The sequence below is a fragment of the Hibiscus syriacus genome, unplaced genomic scaffold, assembly GCF_006381635.1.
Source record: "Hibiscus syriacus cultivar Baekdansim isolate YM2019G1 unplaced genomic scaffold, ASM638163v2 tig00112249_pilon, whole genome shotgun sequence".
Lineage (NCBI taxonomy): Eukaryota > Viridiplantae > Streptophyta > Magnoliopsida > Malvales > Malvaceae > Hibiscus > Hibiscus syriacus.
In genome coordinates, this window is record NW_024063281.1 from 483889 (window position 1) to 501362 (window position 17474).

At 32.6% G+C, this 17474-nt stretch overlaps 3 protein-coding genes across 3 annotated transcripts; 2 read left to right on the forward strand and 1 right to left on the reverse strand.

Annotated features, from left to right (window-relative positions):
* Window positions 1–2524: 2524 nt before the first annotated feature.
* Window positions 2525–8206, forward strand: LOC120176507 (protein TONNEAU 1a-like). The gene is made up of 8 exons (XM_039182933.1): window positions 2525–2707; window positions 4515–4647; window positions 4995–5083; window positions 5209–5331; window positions 6918–7045; window positions 7147–7172; window positions 7258–7411; window positions 7981–8206. Exons 1-8 carry the CDS (start codon window positions 2621–2623, stop codon window positions 8030–8032), a joined length of 792 nt encoding a protein of 263 aa, XP_039038864.1. The 5' UTR covers window positions 2525–2620; the 3' UTR covers window positions 8033–8206.
* Window positions 8207–11049: 2843 nt separating this feature from the next.
* On the forward strand, window positions 11050–13972 carry LOC120176432 (probable adenylate kinase 6, chloroplastic). The gene is made up of 4 exons (XM_039182862.1): window positions 11050–11429; window positions 12487–12627; window positions 13284–13556; window positions 13740–13972. The coding sequence occupies exons 1-4, from the start codon at window positions 11067–11069 to the stop codon at window positions 13881–13883; spliced, it is 921 nt and encodes a 306-aa protein (XP_039038793.1). The 5' UTR covers window positions 11050–11066; the 3' UTR covers window positions 13884–13972.
* Window positions 13973–14125: 153 nt separating this feature from the next.
* On the reverse strand, window positions 14126–16453 carry LOC120176433 (uncharacterized protein C24B11.05-like). Its single transcript, XM_039182863.1, has 8 exons — window positions 16367–16453; window positions 16195–16260; window positions 16008–16105; window positions 15873–15910; window positions 15579–15666; window positions 15284–15493; window positions 14598–14663; window positions 14126–14521 (listed from the first exon to the last, which is right to left on the reverse strand). Exons 1-8 carry the CDS (start codon window positions 16395–16397, stop codon window positions 14288–14290), a joined length of 831 nt encoding a protein of 276 aa, XP_039038794.1. The 5' UTR covers window positions 16398–16453; the 3' UTR covers window positions 14126–14287.
* Window positions 16454–17474: the final 1021 nt, after the last annotated feature.

Consider the following 17474-nt stretch of genomic DNA (forward strand, 5'->3'; position numbering starts at 1 on the left):
ACACTAAGTAAATGTACATGCGGGAACTTAAGACTTTAAGGGATAACAACACTCCTTTTAGTTAATGAGGACAGTAAACGAGTTTCTATGTGGGATTTAACTTTAGAGATAATAGTATGTGGGCATAATGCCGATATTAGCCCTTAATGTTTTATTTTAGGGCAAAAAGCCCCTCTATAGATAGAAACTTTTAGTTAACACAAGATTGACACTCCGAAATAGGGACCTTTTTACCCTAAAATTAAACGTCCAGGGTCGAAATGCTCCAGAAAAAAAATGAAAGCCAAAGTGACTATTTTATCAAATGTTAAGGGCTTTTTTGCCCTAAAATGAAAGGTTGGGGGATAAAATGCTAAAAAAAAGAATAGGGGTTAAAATGACCATTCAATAAACGTTGGGGCTAATTTTGATATTTTGACAAGTATGTGAAAATGCATCCCTAATAGTGCCCAAATTGCAATCCATGCACAACCCCATAGATACATTAAGTCTCGAATTCAATATCCATCAAAAAGTTGTACGCTAAATTAAGAATTTACTTATTATCGATGATTGTTTAAAATGTGATTGGCTTGCCTTGATTTGTAGTTCTTGGACAGAATAGGGTTGGAATGGAGAGGAATAATAGGGATTTCCTATGCCCGTAATATTGAAAAAAATTCTTAATTTTATTTGATATTGAAAAAACAATATGGAGATGAATATTATTTCAATTATGTCTATATATATATAATTATATTATTTTTTGAAAACAGAACATATATTTTTCTCCTTAAATTCGAATCTGACTCGAGTAGAAAAACTCAACCTAGTAAAATTGGATCAATCGAAATTCGTCGAGTTCGAGTTTAGTAGTTATCTGAATATGAATAAATATAACCCAAAGAGCCCAAATCAAAGCCCAGCTTGGCAAAATCCTAAGATAACTGAAATCTCCTATGGTCCTGTTTCATATGGGTTTGTTTCTCTCAAGTGGATCTTTTCCTTTCTAATAATTTTGGGTAAGATTATTTGAAGAAAATTTTTAAGCGATTGAAAATAATATTTTTTATTTAGATTTAATGTAAAAATAAGTGTCTAAATTATACTTAAAATTAAATTTTGGTGTCTAAAGAATTTTTCGTTAAAAATAAGTTCCTGATATTTTATCTGTTACACTTTTAGGTGTCTATCGTTAAAAAAATCATTAAGTGACGCATATTACATTTATATTTTTTTTTGTTTTTTTTTAAATATTATTTATAAATATTCTTTCTTTTTTTATTAAATCTAAACATGATATGTGTCACTTAACGATTTTTTACGGCATGTATCTAAAAGTGTAACGGTTCAGTCACCTATTTTTAACGAAAAGTCATTTAGGAACCAAAAGTCAATTTTGAGTATAGTTTGGGCACTTGTTTTTATATTAAGTCTTTTATTTATTTTAGTTAATCTAGAGTGAATATAATATAATATAATATAATATAATATAATATAATATAATATAATATAATATAATATAATATAATATAATATAATATAATATAATATAATATAATATAATATAATATAATATAATATAATATAATATAATATAATATATGTTTGGAAAATTAACTATTTGACAATGAATGTTTATATATTCCTTGCAAACGTAGTCTACAAACCTTAAACTTTAAGAGATAACAACAGCCTCTTGATCACTGAGATCGTTTAATTCATTTTAACTTACATTCTTTTTACTCAAGAGATAACAACAATCTCTAGATCACCGGGATCGTTGAGTTATATTTCTTTTTTCTTATATTTTAATAATGTAAAATTAAAACTTATCACTAAAGAGATAGTGCATTAACACTCAATACTTGCCATTTTCACTCTATTGATAATTATGTTTTTTTTAAAGTGAATTTATTTTATTGAAATATTAGTTATGATTTTTTTCAATTTTTAATATTTAATTACATTACATTAATAATAATTAGGAGTGTTTTAGAAAAGATTGATTTTTATATATCAAAATCAAATAAATTAATTTTACCATCAAAATCACAATAATTAACTCAACTAACAACCAGTTGGTTTAGTAGGGTGAGATAATATATCCCTTAAGTAAAATCAGGGATTTCAAACCTGGCGATTGCGAATAGAATAATCTGGGTTGGGAGGGTCGTATTTGCCTCTGCAATACCCGATTCAAATTAATCGATCAATAAATCGAATACCGATAGTTATATCAAAAAAAATAATTAAATCGAATTTCTTCTTAATCAAAACGAAATAACTTAATAAAGATTGTTCTAAAAAAACAGTGAAACTTATAATCGCCTATCAGTGGGATCTACACTAAGATGATCAGATCAAGAAAATAAACGGTCAAGTTCACACTTATTTATATCTGAAATTTGAATCATTAATCGAATACCAGATCATAAATATGGACGGTCAAGATCACACTTTGCCCTCCAGCGGATCCCACGTTCACCAGAATTTGTTTTCTTGTTCGTTTTATTTATCAATTTGTCACTCCCATCCCTAGCTGCACCCATCCTCATTTCTTCGAGATATTTTAGAAGAAAAAGAAGATTTTTTTTCTTCATTTTCTGGTTCTTAATTTTATTCGAAAACAATCAGAACGATGGATGATTACACGAGGGAGATGATGGATTTGAAAACGCTAGTTACCCGAACCCTAGAGAAGAAAGGTGTTCTGGCTAAGATCCGGGTAAGAAAAATGTTTTCTATATTTTTTTTTGGAATTTCATGGTTGGTTCTCGGGAACAAATGTCGAAGAAGAAACTGGGTTGATGAATTTGGCTCTGTTAATTTAAAGTTGAGGGAAAAAATGTCCCCTTTCGTCTTTGGATCTCGTGTTAGGGATAGAAACCTAGGATTTCTTTTTTGAAAATTGATATTTGTTAAAAATGTTTTACCTTTACGAATAATTGAATGTGTAAATTTGATTTTAAGATCTTTGGACCTAAATATTGAAATGCCCCCTTTTGAAAATGTTGATAAAAGTGTGGTTCTTTTGGGGTGGAATTAGATAAATTGGAAATGTTGATTTCCCCCCTTTTGGAAGTTTGAATTTTTTTAAGGTTTTCTCATTGGTATTGTTCGATAAGCTGGTTTGCTGTTAATTTTGTTGAATTGTAAGCCGGAAAGTTTTAATTTCGGATAATTTGTGCATACTTTCTTTGCATTAGAAGCTAGAGATGGAAGAAGAAACTTCTTAATTTGCTGCAGTCTTTAGTATGGGGATTTGCAGAGAAATAGTGTAGTTTTAGGAGGGGAAGCTAAGATTGGTCATTTCCACTGATTGTATAGGGGCAGAATGCAAGATGAGGAAAATATATTGTTGAGTATACACATTTGGTTCAGAACTTGGAAGTTTGTTAGTAAGATATTTCATATTTCTAAAGAAATAGAAGAGAAAGTCACGTCCCAATTTTCAGAAATGTTGAGCCTACTCAATGATGACTGTTGAACTCATTCTCAGATTTTGAACGGGTGTGCCAGATAATCATTTTCCTTGTCTGTCTCTGTTTAGGGCTTGCAATAAGGGAAAAAGAGGGGATTTTTTTTTCTTTTGTGTGCAGGGGTAGGGAATTAGAAGGGGTAAATTACAAGTTTAGTACCTAAATTAATTTTAGTACCTTAACTTTCATTTTTTTCAAAACCATAACGTTTAGTTTTTGTTTCGTTTTAGTACCTCTCTGTTAAAAACTTAACGGGTGATTTGCACATGACACCTTTTTTTATGGGTAAATAGCATCATTCATCACTCAACTATCTTCTCACTCTTTTTTTTTATAGGAAACTATCTTCTCACTCTTATTTTAGTTACTAAAGTTTAATTTTTTTAATTTAATTACTTAACTTTCAAATTACTCCTAATTTAATCACTCTAACTTTCAAATTTATTTTTCTTATTTTTAATTATATATTAATAAAATAATAATAAAATGCCATAAATAAATTAGAGATTAAAATTGGAGCAATTTGAAAGTTGAGTTGTTAAATTGAAATTTTTAAACTTTGTACCAAAATAGGAGTGAGAAGATAGTTGAGTGATGAATGATGTAATTTACCCATGAACAAAATGCCGTTAAAAACTTAACGACGAGGTACTAAAATGAAACAAAAACTAAATGTTAGGTATGATTTTGAAAAAAAATTGAAAGCTTAGGTACTAAAACGGACTAAAATTGATAGTTTAAGTACTAAACACATAATTTACCCCATTAAAAGTGCAGATCTAACTCCTATATAAAAAAAAAAGTGCAGATCTAACAAAGTCATTAGTGTGTTGTTTGTGGTAGTGGTAAGACATATAAGAGCTGAAGTCCATTAATGGTATTATTCTCTTGAATGATTGCTTGTGGGGTATTTTGGAGTGATGGACTTGTTTTTCCATATGTTCTTTTGTTTCTCCTTTTTCTGTCTTATAATGTTAATGTACTTGGTATTTCAATTCACAATCACTTAGACACTTGAATAACTTTCACTTTTTCCATTTATGTCACTCCTAGGCTGAACTCAGGGCAAGTGTCTTTGAGGCAATAGAAGAGGAGGATCGTGTTATTGAAAAAGAAGAAGGTTTACCTCCTGCATTACTGGGAAGTTGCAATGACCGTGCTAAACAACTTCATGCTTCTCCTTCTGGTCAGTCCATTAATTTTAGCCTTTTATATATTGTTATTTGAAGTTATTGGATGGCCTCCTTTGCTGCTGGCCCTCTTTAATTTTGGAAAAGACTAAGCTAGTATCTAGTTTTTGTTTTCTTTTTTCTTCCTTGGTACTGGTTGTTATCTTTTTATAATTGCAGCAGTGTTCTTTAGAGTCTATATCCTATTTGATGTCATTGTTGCACCTCAAGTATAGTCTTTAACCATTTCATTTGTGAATCGTGAACATGTTTTCATGTTGCTTTTGTTTTGTCTCCAAAATCTTCTCTAAATCTCACTTTTGTGATGTCCTAAATAATGTGCACCTTGTATTTCCAAATGCAGGAAGATTGTTAACTGCACTAGTATGCGAGTATTTGGATTGGGCACAACTAAACCATACTCTGAAAGTTTATCAACCTGAGTGTAATTTGGTAATCAAGTAATTACCCTTTTATCATAGTTTTGATCATTTCTTTATAGTTGATCCTTTAATTGGTTTAATTTCTCTGAAGCTTACATGTGAATCATTTTGATATTTGTCTTCTTTTACATGTAGCAAAAAGACTCTTGGAAAACTGAGTTGAAAGACTTTAGTGGCAAAAATGGTTATGATCTTAACAGAAATGGAGATAGTGGACCCTTGCTTCTGGATGTTCTTGAAGGTTTCTTGAAGTTTGAGGTTAGATGATCTCTTTTGTATATGTTTCATACTACGGTAGGTCTTTGACTTGTGAATTTTAAGTCATGTTAGTGCATCTGACTTCTGAAGCTTGTACACTCTTTTGTGTGCTCTTTTGCTGTGCTAAGTGTTATTTGTAATCCTATTTAATGTGTTGTGAATGATGATAATTCTTTTAGACCAAGCGTTAACTTGCCATTGTTTGGACTTTGAGTGTTCTCGTATAACCTACCTTTCTTCTCTGGTTTGATGTCTTTTTAAGATAGCTGATTTGACAAGATGGGCCATTTCTGAATATCCTGGAATGAGTTGAAGGTATGAATGTTGAATACTGTGTGGAGAAGGATGGGTTTTACTGTAACCTGGGGTGCAGAAACAGGTTTTGGGTGTTGTTTCTGTAAAGGAAAAAGAAATTTGCGGGCCTGTCTTTTGTTTGGAAATGGCACTGCAAAATTTCAAAAATTGATTTTTAGTTAACTTAAGATTAGTTTTAAATTATTAAAGTAAACTACTATATATATTAAGAAAAATTAACCATTTGTTTTTCCTGCTATTGATATTCACAAATCACAATAGAGCAAGATGTAATGATCATTATAACTATGACGCTTGCACTTTGCAGATAGATTCATCAACATCAAAGAAAAATAGTGAAACCTGTAGTTTTTTTTTTGTAGAAGTTGGAGGTCTCATTAAAAACTCCCTTCGTATTCGTCCACACACTAAGAAGTATGTTAACGAACATTGGAAGGAAGAAAAGAGTACCTCATATTTTATTAATAATAATACCCAATACCTGAGAAAACACGGAATATCCTCCTATGGTGATATACACCATTACAACAAACACCTTAAACTCTCACATCCTTGACCAAAAACACAATCGACAAATACCCTATTTCAAAGATACACCTCCAGCATTAGGATAGCAAACAACTCAAAATAACATAATACCTGTAGTTGTATGTTGCTTTATGCTGGCAAAGCTATTAAATGAACCAGGGGAAGGTTTTTTAGTTAAGAAAAAAAGGGAATGAGACTAGGGGAACAATTGTTGTATGTCTTCGGTGTTGAACATGATCTTTGACACGTGTAATGTAGCATGGAAAATTATATCAATGACAGTAGTTTTGAGTGTGACGAGTACAATAAGGTGAAGGACTAGGTTTCATTATGTTCCACTTCTAAGGAAACCCTGGTTGGCTTGAGTGAGAAGGGTCCTTGTACCCTTTAACAGGTGGACCTGGATGTGTGAAGCTAAAACTGATATCAATCAGGACTATCCTAGCACTTGGGACTTGAGGGTTTCTTTTTAAGGTCCTGAATATGAGGCTTTACTAAGAACTATCTATTTTCTTATATTGTAAGCATCGAGTTTCTGCTTTCTTCATACCAGGGAGAGTTTGACATGTACAGAAGTTGAGATTTGATTGATTCATATCACCAAGTTTTGAGTTTGTATTTGTTAGTTAGATATATGCAATGTTACCCTACATCATGATGACATGTTTTCGTATTTAAATGTTGTTCAAATAATTTATACATGTGGAAAACATGCTCATGGCTACCAATCACATTTTTGTCAGAACTTATCCCGATCAAGAGGAACTGGAAGGAGATCACACGAAATTGAGTCTTCATCTAGTTCAGAGAATCGCAACACAAGAAGACCCTCATCATCTGCTGTTGCTGGGGGCTTGCCTCCATTAGGCAGGTGATGGACTAATGCCACATCCTGCTTCTTCATCTTTATCGTTTCTCATTTTGCTTCATAATACTGCTAAAAGCTGACTATTTTTAGCATTTTTATGACAGGCCGGTCTCTGTTTCCCAGTCATCTGGTAAAGTGATTACCTTATATGTTGTTTTGACATTTGCATAACTACTTGAATGTTGTTTCCATCATCTGATAACTTTGGCATATAGATAGGAGAGCAGGCTCCTCCATGTCTGGTTACAGGAAAGATGAGTATAGTTGGAGGTATGATGATGATCTCTCAGAAGATGTGATTCGAACTTCAACTGCCCTTGAAAATCTTCAGTTGGACAGAAAGGCCAGAAATTTAACTTCTTCTTGGCGGTTTGTCTCTCAACCCTGCTAAAAAGAAACTCTGCCTACTGGTTTGATATTTACCAGGAATTAATATGAAACCTTGGCATCACACACCTTATAAAGCTTTTAGGTGAAATTTCCACTTGATGAGATTGTTCTGATATTAGGCATGAAGATGAATGTTTCATCTTTCGTTCCCCAGCGTTATAATATATTGCTTTTTTATCCAGTAGTAGGAAGACGAAAGCATCTCTGAAACCTTGGATCACTTGGTATTTATTTATTTATCGGATAAATTTGAAATGAGGTTGTCGTAATGAATAATGCTATTTTAAATTGTGTAAAACAAGTCACCTTAGTCATATAGCCTATGTTGATTGGAGGATTCGTGTCCGGCACTCGTAGATATGACCTCCTAGGATCATCCAAATATATTGAAAAATTTAGAAAAATCTAGCCATGCCATTGTCAGATACATACCCATGCCTGTCACTTAAACCGAATCCTATAAACCATAGAAATATACTATCAGTATTCAGTATTTACATGTATATGAAATAGCTAAAGTTGTGTCTGCTTAATTAACTTGGCTACAGGCATGCTGGGGATGGAATCAGTGGGGACGACGATAAGGTTGGTCATATGTAGCTGAATGACATGTATCCCATTCCGGCAAAGCCTAGTTCGGTTTCTGTTTTGGAGTTTTTCACCCATAAAAGTTCTTCTTAACTACAAAAATTGGGCAGTGAAGTTATCGTGTAAGTTTTTATATCTATATATGTTTGTGATGTGATTTAGGCCATATCTTTTGAGCATTATTTGCTTTATGGATCCCTTGTGGGCAGACCTTTCATTGCATTTTTCAAGTTTTTGCTTGGATTTAGATTAAACTATGTTTTGCAAGCTGAGATGTGTATGGTTGTTGGTTAAATCTTTTGATGCACATGGATCCAAAATTTGATGTTGTAGTAAATTATGCATTTAGTGGCAAAAGTATCGGTTTTAGTCCATTGTAGTACCTAAACTTTTAATTTTTTTAAAATCATACATAGAGTTTAGTTTTTATTTTATTTTAGTACACCCTTTTAAAATTAACCGTACTAAATGCGTAGTTTAAGTTCTAATCGCATTAAGTTTTTAACGGTGAGGTATTAAAAATGAAACGAAAATTAAATAGTAGGCGTGTTTTTGAAAACAAATGGAAGTTTATATATTAAAATAGATCAAAATTGATAGTTTATGTACTATATGTATAGTTTACCCTTTATTTTAAAATAATTTAATAAACATGTAGTTTTGTCAAGAGTTATTAATAATCGAGCTTAGCTTAGTGATTGAGTTCTTGTTTGCCCTTATCTAAGATTTTTATTTATTTATTTATAAATAAGATGTCATATCAAAGTTTTTAAATTAGATCAAATTGATAGAATGTATAAATTTTGAGATCAAAATTATTATCATATAATGTCCCGTTATCGTTTCGTTAAATCAATGATCAAATCTACCGAGCGACGTTTAAAATAGAAAGAAACGTTAAATATGATTTACCAAATGAGTGACCAAAATATAAACATTTAAATACATTTTGGACTTGCTTGTACTGAATAAGACTTCATATTTACTAATCAATTAATCAACTAACTGTTTGTTGAAGAGATTCCATTAAAAGTAACTTTTGAGTGGAAAAACATCATCTTGGATGAATGGGGTCTTGGATAAAATATTGAGGCTGAGTTTTGGATGGAAAGTTTTGAAAAATACCTTAAAATAATTTAATTAAAGTGATCAAATATTCATAATAATAATAATAATAGTAAATTAAACAATTAACGTGGATATTTTCTTATAATCATTAATACAAAAAATAGTCGCTTAAGATTACATAAAAACCATAAAATCTAACAAAAAAAACTCGAACAAAAAATAGGTATGGACAAATATGATTGCATCAGGAAACGAACCAGAAAAGGGGATCAAACAACAGAAAGATCACCAATTAGCTATAAATTAATGTCGAGCGAAGTGAAAATATATCCACAAACATAAATCTTGTATCCAAATCATATTCGAGAGTCTAAAACAGGGAATACCCACATTATAATAAATAAGTCTCGATTAAAGTCACTTTACGACATTCACCTCGACTAAGTGGGGACATTTTATTATACATCTGGAGATGATATTCGGAAACCTCCCCGTCTACCAGAACCTCCAACTAGCTTACATACCCTAAACATGGACTTCTAGTTTACTACATCACATAGACAATATCTCTAACAAACAGGTCCTTTGACATGCCCACATGATATGTCAGAATAAAATTCAAAATTTAACCATTAGATCTATCTAACTTGTCGTCGTACAAATTGTTATGATGACCCTATGATTGACACACAAACTAAAGATCACTATAAGTACTCCAGTTAAGACTGGAAAATGGGATGAACCACTCACAACCGATTCATCTCATTTTTTTCTTATGGCAATCTATTATCTCTTTTCTCTGGACATCGACTAACGACTATTCTCTCATCTGCTGCAACTCTTTGCCCAAATCAAAAGGGGTAAACCATCTACTGTTGACGAATAAAACTTATTCCATCAACAAACAATTTGTTATACCTCTAGAGATGATCTCCAGAAACATCTCCGTCCATTATAGCCTCCAACTAGCCTAAATCTCCTAAACACACATTTGGTCAACTACAACACACAAGGTCGTATCTAGGGGTGAGCCTACCTAGGCCATGACCCACCCCATGCCCTAAAATATCAAATATATATGTATATAATTTAAATAAAAGTACATATAAATTATGTTTTTAAATATATATTTTTTAGATTCATTTTAAATATATAATTATTATGTTTTTATATTGAAAAATATATAAAATTACGTTTGATAAATTTTTAGGCATATTGTCCAAATTAGTCCCTAACATTTTCAAAATGATCATTTTGGTATCTATTCTATTTTTTTAGTATTTTAGCTCCTAACGTTTTATTTTAGGGTAAAAAACATATAATGTTTGACTGAATTGTCACATTGACACTTTTTTTTAGAGTATTTAGGCTTCCAATGTTTACTTATAGGGAAAAAATGAATCTTATTTTAAAACGTCAATAGTTTATTAACTAATGTTTTCCATCTACGGAGGAATTTTTATCCCAAAATTAAAATTTTGGGGGCTAATTTAATATTGTACAAAAAATTTCTTATTTTATATTGATCCACCCAATAAAATTTTTTATGTATTCGTCACTGACAATACAGATAAAACTTTAACAAACAAGTTCTCTAACAGGCTCACATGATGCATCATAACAAAATTTAAAATCCGACGATTAGATACACCTGAATTATAGACTAATAAATAATAATTTACTAAATTTATGAACCGATTATTTGATATATATATATATATATATATATATATATATATATATATATATATATATATATATATATATATATGAACGTACATTCATGTATCATATTTATGACGTAAATTAGATTTTATATAAAAGTAAATAAAATGAGAAATTAAAATAGAAATCCACGTGGCGAACTTAAAACGTCACGTCGTCCACGTTTCCTCGGTGGAAGGACGAACCCCGGTTTCGCTTTAAAAGGCTGCTCAAACGGTCAAACCCCACGGCCGATCAATCCCTTACCTTTCCCATGGCGGTTTTCAGCCGTTGCTCCAGAGCCGCCACGGCTGCCAGAACGCCGAACGCCGCCGCTTCCGCCGCAGCATTCTCTTACTTAATTCGACCTCTCTCTCATTCCTTTTCCTCCTCTTCTTCTTGTTCTTCTTCGACTTTTGATCCCGAAATTGACATCGGCCGTAATAAATCAGCCGGTTTGGGGACCCTGAAGAGAGAACCGAAGGGTAGAAACGTCCAGTGGGTGTTTTTAGGGTGTCCCGGCGTTGGCAAAGGAACGTATGCTTCTCGGTTGTCGAATCTTGTCGGTGTTCCGCACATCGCCACCGGTGATCTCGTCCGTGATGAGCTCGCTTCCTCTGGTCCCCTTTCTTCTCAGGTCCAATCTTTTCTGTTAGGGATTCGTCTTTCATTTTTGTTTTACAAAAAGTTTAGTTTAACCTCTCGACACGTTTCCAGGCCAAAAACGGTTTGTTTTTACTGAATGCATGTTGAACAGAGGATATATATATCACCGATTAGTTTAACTCGTTTGATCTACTTTGATCTACTGCTGTCTAGAGAATTCAAGGTTCAGTTTTCTTTTGAATGATTAAAGTTTAAAAGTTTTCGATTTGTAAATAAGAGAATGCGTGAATTTCTTATTTAGATCATTCTATTCAAATCTATGTTAAATTTTAACTTAATTAGATCCGTCTGATAAACGCTTTTTTAGCATTAAGTAATCTTGTCCGTGGAGTTTGATTGCTGCAATCAGAAAACAAGTAACATTGATGACAATCGAAATGCTGATGCGGACTCCCGGAATCCGACGATATGTTTCGTCGATCCATGAAGTTCTTATCAGCATTTTATACAGTTTTTCATGAACAGTGGTGTCAATTTTGTATTTCCTTTTGATTTAAGTAATTTGGTTTTTCGACTTTGATAGCCGTCAACAAAAACCAAGTAACTTGATAAAATTGTTGATGGAGAACCATCTAAATGCTCATGTGAACTCTTGAAATCTGACAACACAAACCCATAAATAGAACTTATCATTAAGAACATAAGTTTTGTCATATTCCTGGGGTTCATGTCAGCATTTTAGATGGTTTTTTGTTTAAATTGTTGTCAATTATGCTTGTTTGCATCAAATATGAAATATCAAATACAGAGCAGATTGCCTTTTTTACCATAGTACAAAGACTAGAGATATTTAATCTTCCTTTTTATTATCAACCTGAACAATAGCAAGTAGTAAAAGCTAAAGGAGATTGTTAACCAAGGTAAATTAGTTTATTAATAAATTTGTTGAGGGATCTTTGGATTCCTTTTGGAGAAGTTTAACTGGTTTTTTCTTTTGTTTCGATTTGAAGATCGTGATCGGAAAGAAATTGAAGTTTATCTTTTTATAAACTTAAATTTACTTTCTTTTACTATTATACACTTGGCAGCTAAAGGAGATTGTTAACCAAGGCAAATTAGTTTCAGATGAAATTATAATAGATCTACTTTCCAAACGTCTTGAAAAGGGAGAAGCTAAGGGTGAAATGGGGTTCATTCTTGATGGTTTTCCTCGGACAGTAAGACAAGCGGTAGGTGCTTCATTTGATAATTTTCTGTAATATTTTGCTTCCAGCTAAAGTTCAATTTAACTTTACTACAGGGAAATAAGAATGTTAGTGAAGGCTGTGTTTAAAGAAATTGTAGGAAAAATACATGCATTGGGTACTGGATTTTCCCCTTTGTATAGCGATTACCAAAGGTTTTGCTAAAAGCGTGTGTAAATTCCAGTCCCTGTTGGTTTCAGAAGCATCTGATAGCCTTGGTTATTTACTCGCACGAGACCTGGCAATTTGTGTTTCCATGTCATATTCGTGTGTTCGTGTTTTATACAGATTGTGACATTTTTGTGTGTCGTGTTTCTTTTTCACGAAGTATATCGTATAATGTCCAGTATTTCCAGGTTACATTTATGCAACTAGATTGCAACTTCTACCTATGTTCTCAATGACAAATAAATTTGCCACTGATGACCCATAGTAAGTTAGATAGTCGAGAATGCTTTTCTTTTTGTTTGGTATACACTCTGAAGAACAGCATCTTATCACAACACGGCATGCCGAGTCGCTGATTTCATACGGTCGAAGTTGCTATATTGTTAGCAGTTTTTGTTTCACCAAATTGAAAGGTTATTACCTTGTTAATCTCTAACAATGTAGTCTACTATTTCATTATGTTTGTTTCCTAGGAAATATTAGAGGGTGTGACGGACATCGACCTAGTGATTAACCTGAAGCTTCGGGAAGAAGCATTGCTTGCAAAATGTCTTGGAAGAAGGATTTGTAGTGAATGTGGAGGAAACTATAATTTGGCTTCTATCGATATCAAGGCCGAGAACGGGAGGCCCGGGATGCACATGGGTTCACTTCCTCCTCCTCCTGAATGTGCATCCAAGCTTATTACTCGACCTGATGATACCGAAGAAGTCGTTAAGAACCGTCTCCGCATATACCAGTCAACGGTATTTCTCTAAATTGCATTCTTGAGAATTTAGTTAACCATCCATGTGATTTTTCGGGTTTAATCCTGTTTCAAACATTACTAGAAATAATCTATCCGTTTGATTCAAAACCCTATGATCCTAGAGCTGTGGTTACAGGGGAAAGAATTGCCTGATGCATTACAAATTTTTATTTTCACACAGACTCGACCTGTAGAGGATTTCTACCGCATTCGTGGGAAGTTGTTGGAATTCGATCTTCCGGGAGGAATCCCGGAGTCGTGGTCGAAGCTGCTCCGAGCTTTGAATCTTGAAGATCACGGCAACAAACACACTGCAGCCGCATGACGTGTATGATCATTTGAAGTATTTGCAGGTAAATTTGGTCATTCTTTGCATGCATATCTATTTCATGAAAAATGAAGAAAATCCGACAAGGAAGAAAGAGAAAAACATTGAATTTTGGTATCCATAAACGATGTAATTATCGACGTGTCGAAATTAGATATTGACACATGGCTAGACCCTATTGGTTCACGTGTCACGTCATATAAGATCAGAACACCATTAGAACGAACAAGACTATTATATCAATAACGAAATTCAACCATTAAACATTACATCTGACACTTGGAGAGTGGAGGGGTCACTTTAGAACAAACCCCAAAGAACAGGTCGTCATCCCCACGTCAGGGACTATTTTGATACGTACATGTAGGTGCTAATTAATTCACACGATCAATGAACATTATTCACATGGTTATGGGAATGAAGTGTGTGCATAATGGGGAGGCAAGTTCTCCTAATCCCACGTCCTTCTCAATTAGGTCACCGGAGACGTTGAACTGATCCACAATAACATCTGCGTGTAATTCGCTCCGATTTCCCTCCGGTTTGCTCCCCCAGATCTCCGGTATCACTCTAGCCAATTTCTTCACTTCCTCTATTGCATAATCCGCTTCCTTTGTTTTAGTTGTATTCCCAACCTTTTACACACCAAATATTCAGATTAATTGATTTTGCAAAAACCACAATTTTAATTTATTTTAAAATGGAAATTACCAGACAAGTCCAGAGGCCCATAGCCTTTCCAGCGGATATGTTCCGAACATTGTCATCCAGAAACAGCTGCGACAAAATAAATAATTTAAATAAGAAAGACGACAATAATTTAAAGAGATTATATATATAAAAGATTATTATATATATATATATCAAGGTGTTGGGACCATCGTTTTTTTTAATATAAATTTTAAATTATTATATGGTTTAAAATTTATCGGATAGATTAAATGATTAAAATAAAATATTATTTTTCTTCGAAATTTTAAGCAGTTATGTTTGCAGGATATATGTATTATTAATAACTTAGAGTAATTATGAGCATATATTATCTTATTTTGACAAGCTCATACTAATAAAAATATCATATTATTTAAGTATTTTGTATATTTTTTTGATAATTTAATTTCGTAACTCCTCAAATTTATAATTTTGCGTCACCTAAATCTATATTATAGCTTACTAGCACAAATAAACAAATATCATAAAATCCTCCTGGACGAATTTTGATATTATCGCATGTATTATTTATAATTTAAGACTAAATTTTTAAATTTAAGATCTAAATCCTTAAATAAAATACATTGTAATATTAAAATCTCGTTTATAGAATATTTACTTTTTTATATCGGTATATAGAATAATAACTCTTATATTTAATTTTTTATTAAAAAAGGGAATATTACTGTGCGTCGAGGATCAACACGGGAGACGTGGAGAGCAATTTTGAGGGCCTCTCTCGAGGGTTTGAGAACGACGGGGAATTCATCGGGACGCTTTGATTTCGTGAGATTAGGGTTCAGTGTCTCGAAACTTATGATCTGATCGAAACAGTCTTCGATTCCCAGCCTCCTCATGACCTTGATCGCATGAACCCTATCCGAATTCGTAAATATCTGCAATCACATCCACAAAATATCTTCTCTAAATTCCAGGCTTCAAAAGTACTAATTCATTTCGACGGTTTTGCATGTAACTTACGACTTTCCTTTGGGTGATGCTGCGCAGCATGTTGCGTAGCTGGGGGTCCGGCTTGATCACGTCGTACGCCAATCTTCCGTGGACGAAACTGCCAATCAAGAGCAAAGTCAAACCTTGTTTTTCATCCAATCAAATGCCGTTTTTATTCGAGTTCCGATTCGATTGATACACGATATAATTTTTTGTGTTTTTTAAATCGTTGGATTAATTGAAATTTTCGATTATTCAATTTCAGTTGGTCAATAATCTAAAAATAAAAAAAAAATATATGTAAAATTTAAAAGTTCTATTTACCTGTGGTAATCATCGGCATCGATGTCATAGCCTAACGCCTGCAGAAAATGATTTTAAGCAAAAAAAAAAAATTAGAATTTTATCTGCAATTATTCCAAACAATTTAAAACCGAAAGAGACGAGTTCGGTAATTACTCGTAAACCGGCGAGGGTGCTGCCGTACGTTTTGAAGAGTTCCACTCTGAGATTCGAAGCTTTCGTCGCCGGAAATCCACATTTCTCAATTAGAAAATCTGGAGACACAATTAGAGCAGAAAATAATTTACGATTTTCTCAATAAGTAGCGAATTCCGGAGAAATCTACGAAATGAGAATCACGAACCGTCGATGTTTCTCTTGACGCCTTGAGCTAATCCAGTGTTGGAAGGATAAAGAGTATCATCCAGATCTGTTAAGAATCAAAGAAGAAAAAATCCACGCCGAGAGATCAGAAAAGGAATTTGAAACGGAAATTTCGAGTAAAACAAGAGAATGATAAGGAAGAAAGAACTTACCAAACAAGATGCAATTGAAAGGAGAATCCATATGATGAAAACAAAACAGATGAAGGCAGAGAGAATTCAGAGGGAAAAATGAAGATTTTGTAGAAAGCTGAAGCAAGAAGACAGAGATTCCGAGCAAGGAGGCTTCGAACGAAGGAATTTATAGAAAATTCAAAAACCGTGAATAATATAAATATATATATTAAGATAAGGACAGGTTGGCTGTTGCTGACTCAGAGCTCAAGCATTATATCAAGTAATATAATATAATATAATATAGTTTTAAGGGTTTTTTTAATTTTAAAAATAAAATTGTTAAAATTTTATACGTTTTACACGTGTCAAAAACATTGAATTTAATGGTTGTAAACATTTTTATTTTCAGGGTAAAGAACAAAAATAGTCCCTGATTATAGGGTATTACTTTATTAAGTCTCTCAATTATTAAAAGTTACAAAATGATTATTCGACTAGGGAGTGTTGCTTTGTTAAGTCTCCGACTATAGGGTATTACTTTATTAAATCTCTCGACGATTAAAAGTTACAAAATGGTCCTTCGACTAAGGAGTGTTGCTTTGTTAAGTCCCCAACTATAGGATATTACTTTATTAAGTCTATCGACTATTAAAAGTTACAAAATGGTCATTCGACTAGGGAGTGTTGCTTTGTTGAGTCCCTCGACTATTGATCACCTGACTGTTTGTTATGTTCCAGACTCGTCCTTTTACGTTAAAAAATTGACGGTTGTTTAAGCTAGATGTTAACATGGTGACTGAGATATGATAATTGTTTGAGATTTTGAGATTGAATTTTATCATATCACAGTAAACAAGTTAATGTTCAGTTAGAATATTCTCTATTTTTTAACGAAAAGGGACAAGTTTTAAACATAAATAGTCAGACGACCATTTTATAACATTTAATAGTTGAGAGACTCAATAAAACAATAATCTATAGTCGAAGGACCATTCTGTAACTTTTAATAGTGAGTGACTAATAAAGCAATACCCTATAGTCAGAAATTTGCGTTCTTTAACCTTATTTTTAATAAAATTTTGTAAGCACATAAAATTAATTTAGGCTATAATTTAGACATTTATATTTTCATTAATCTTTTTTT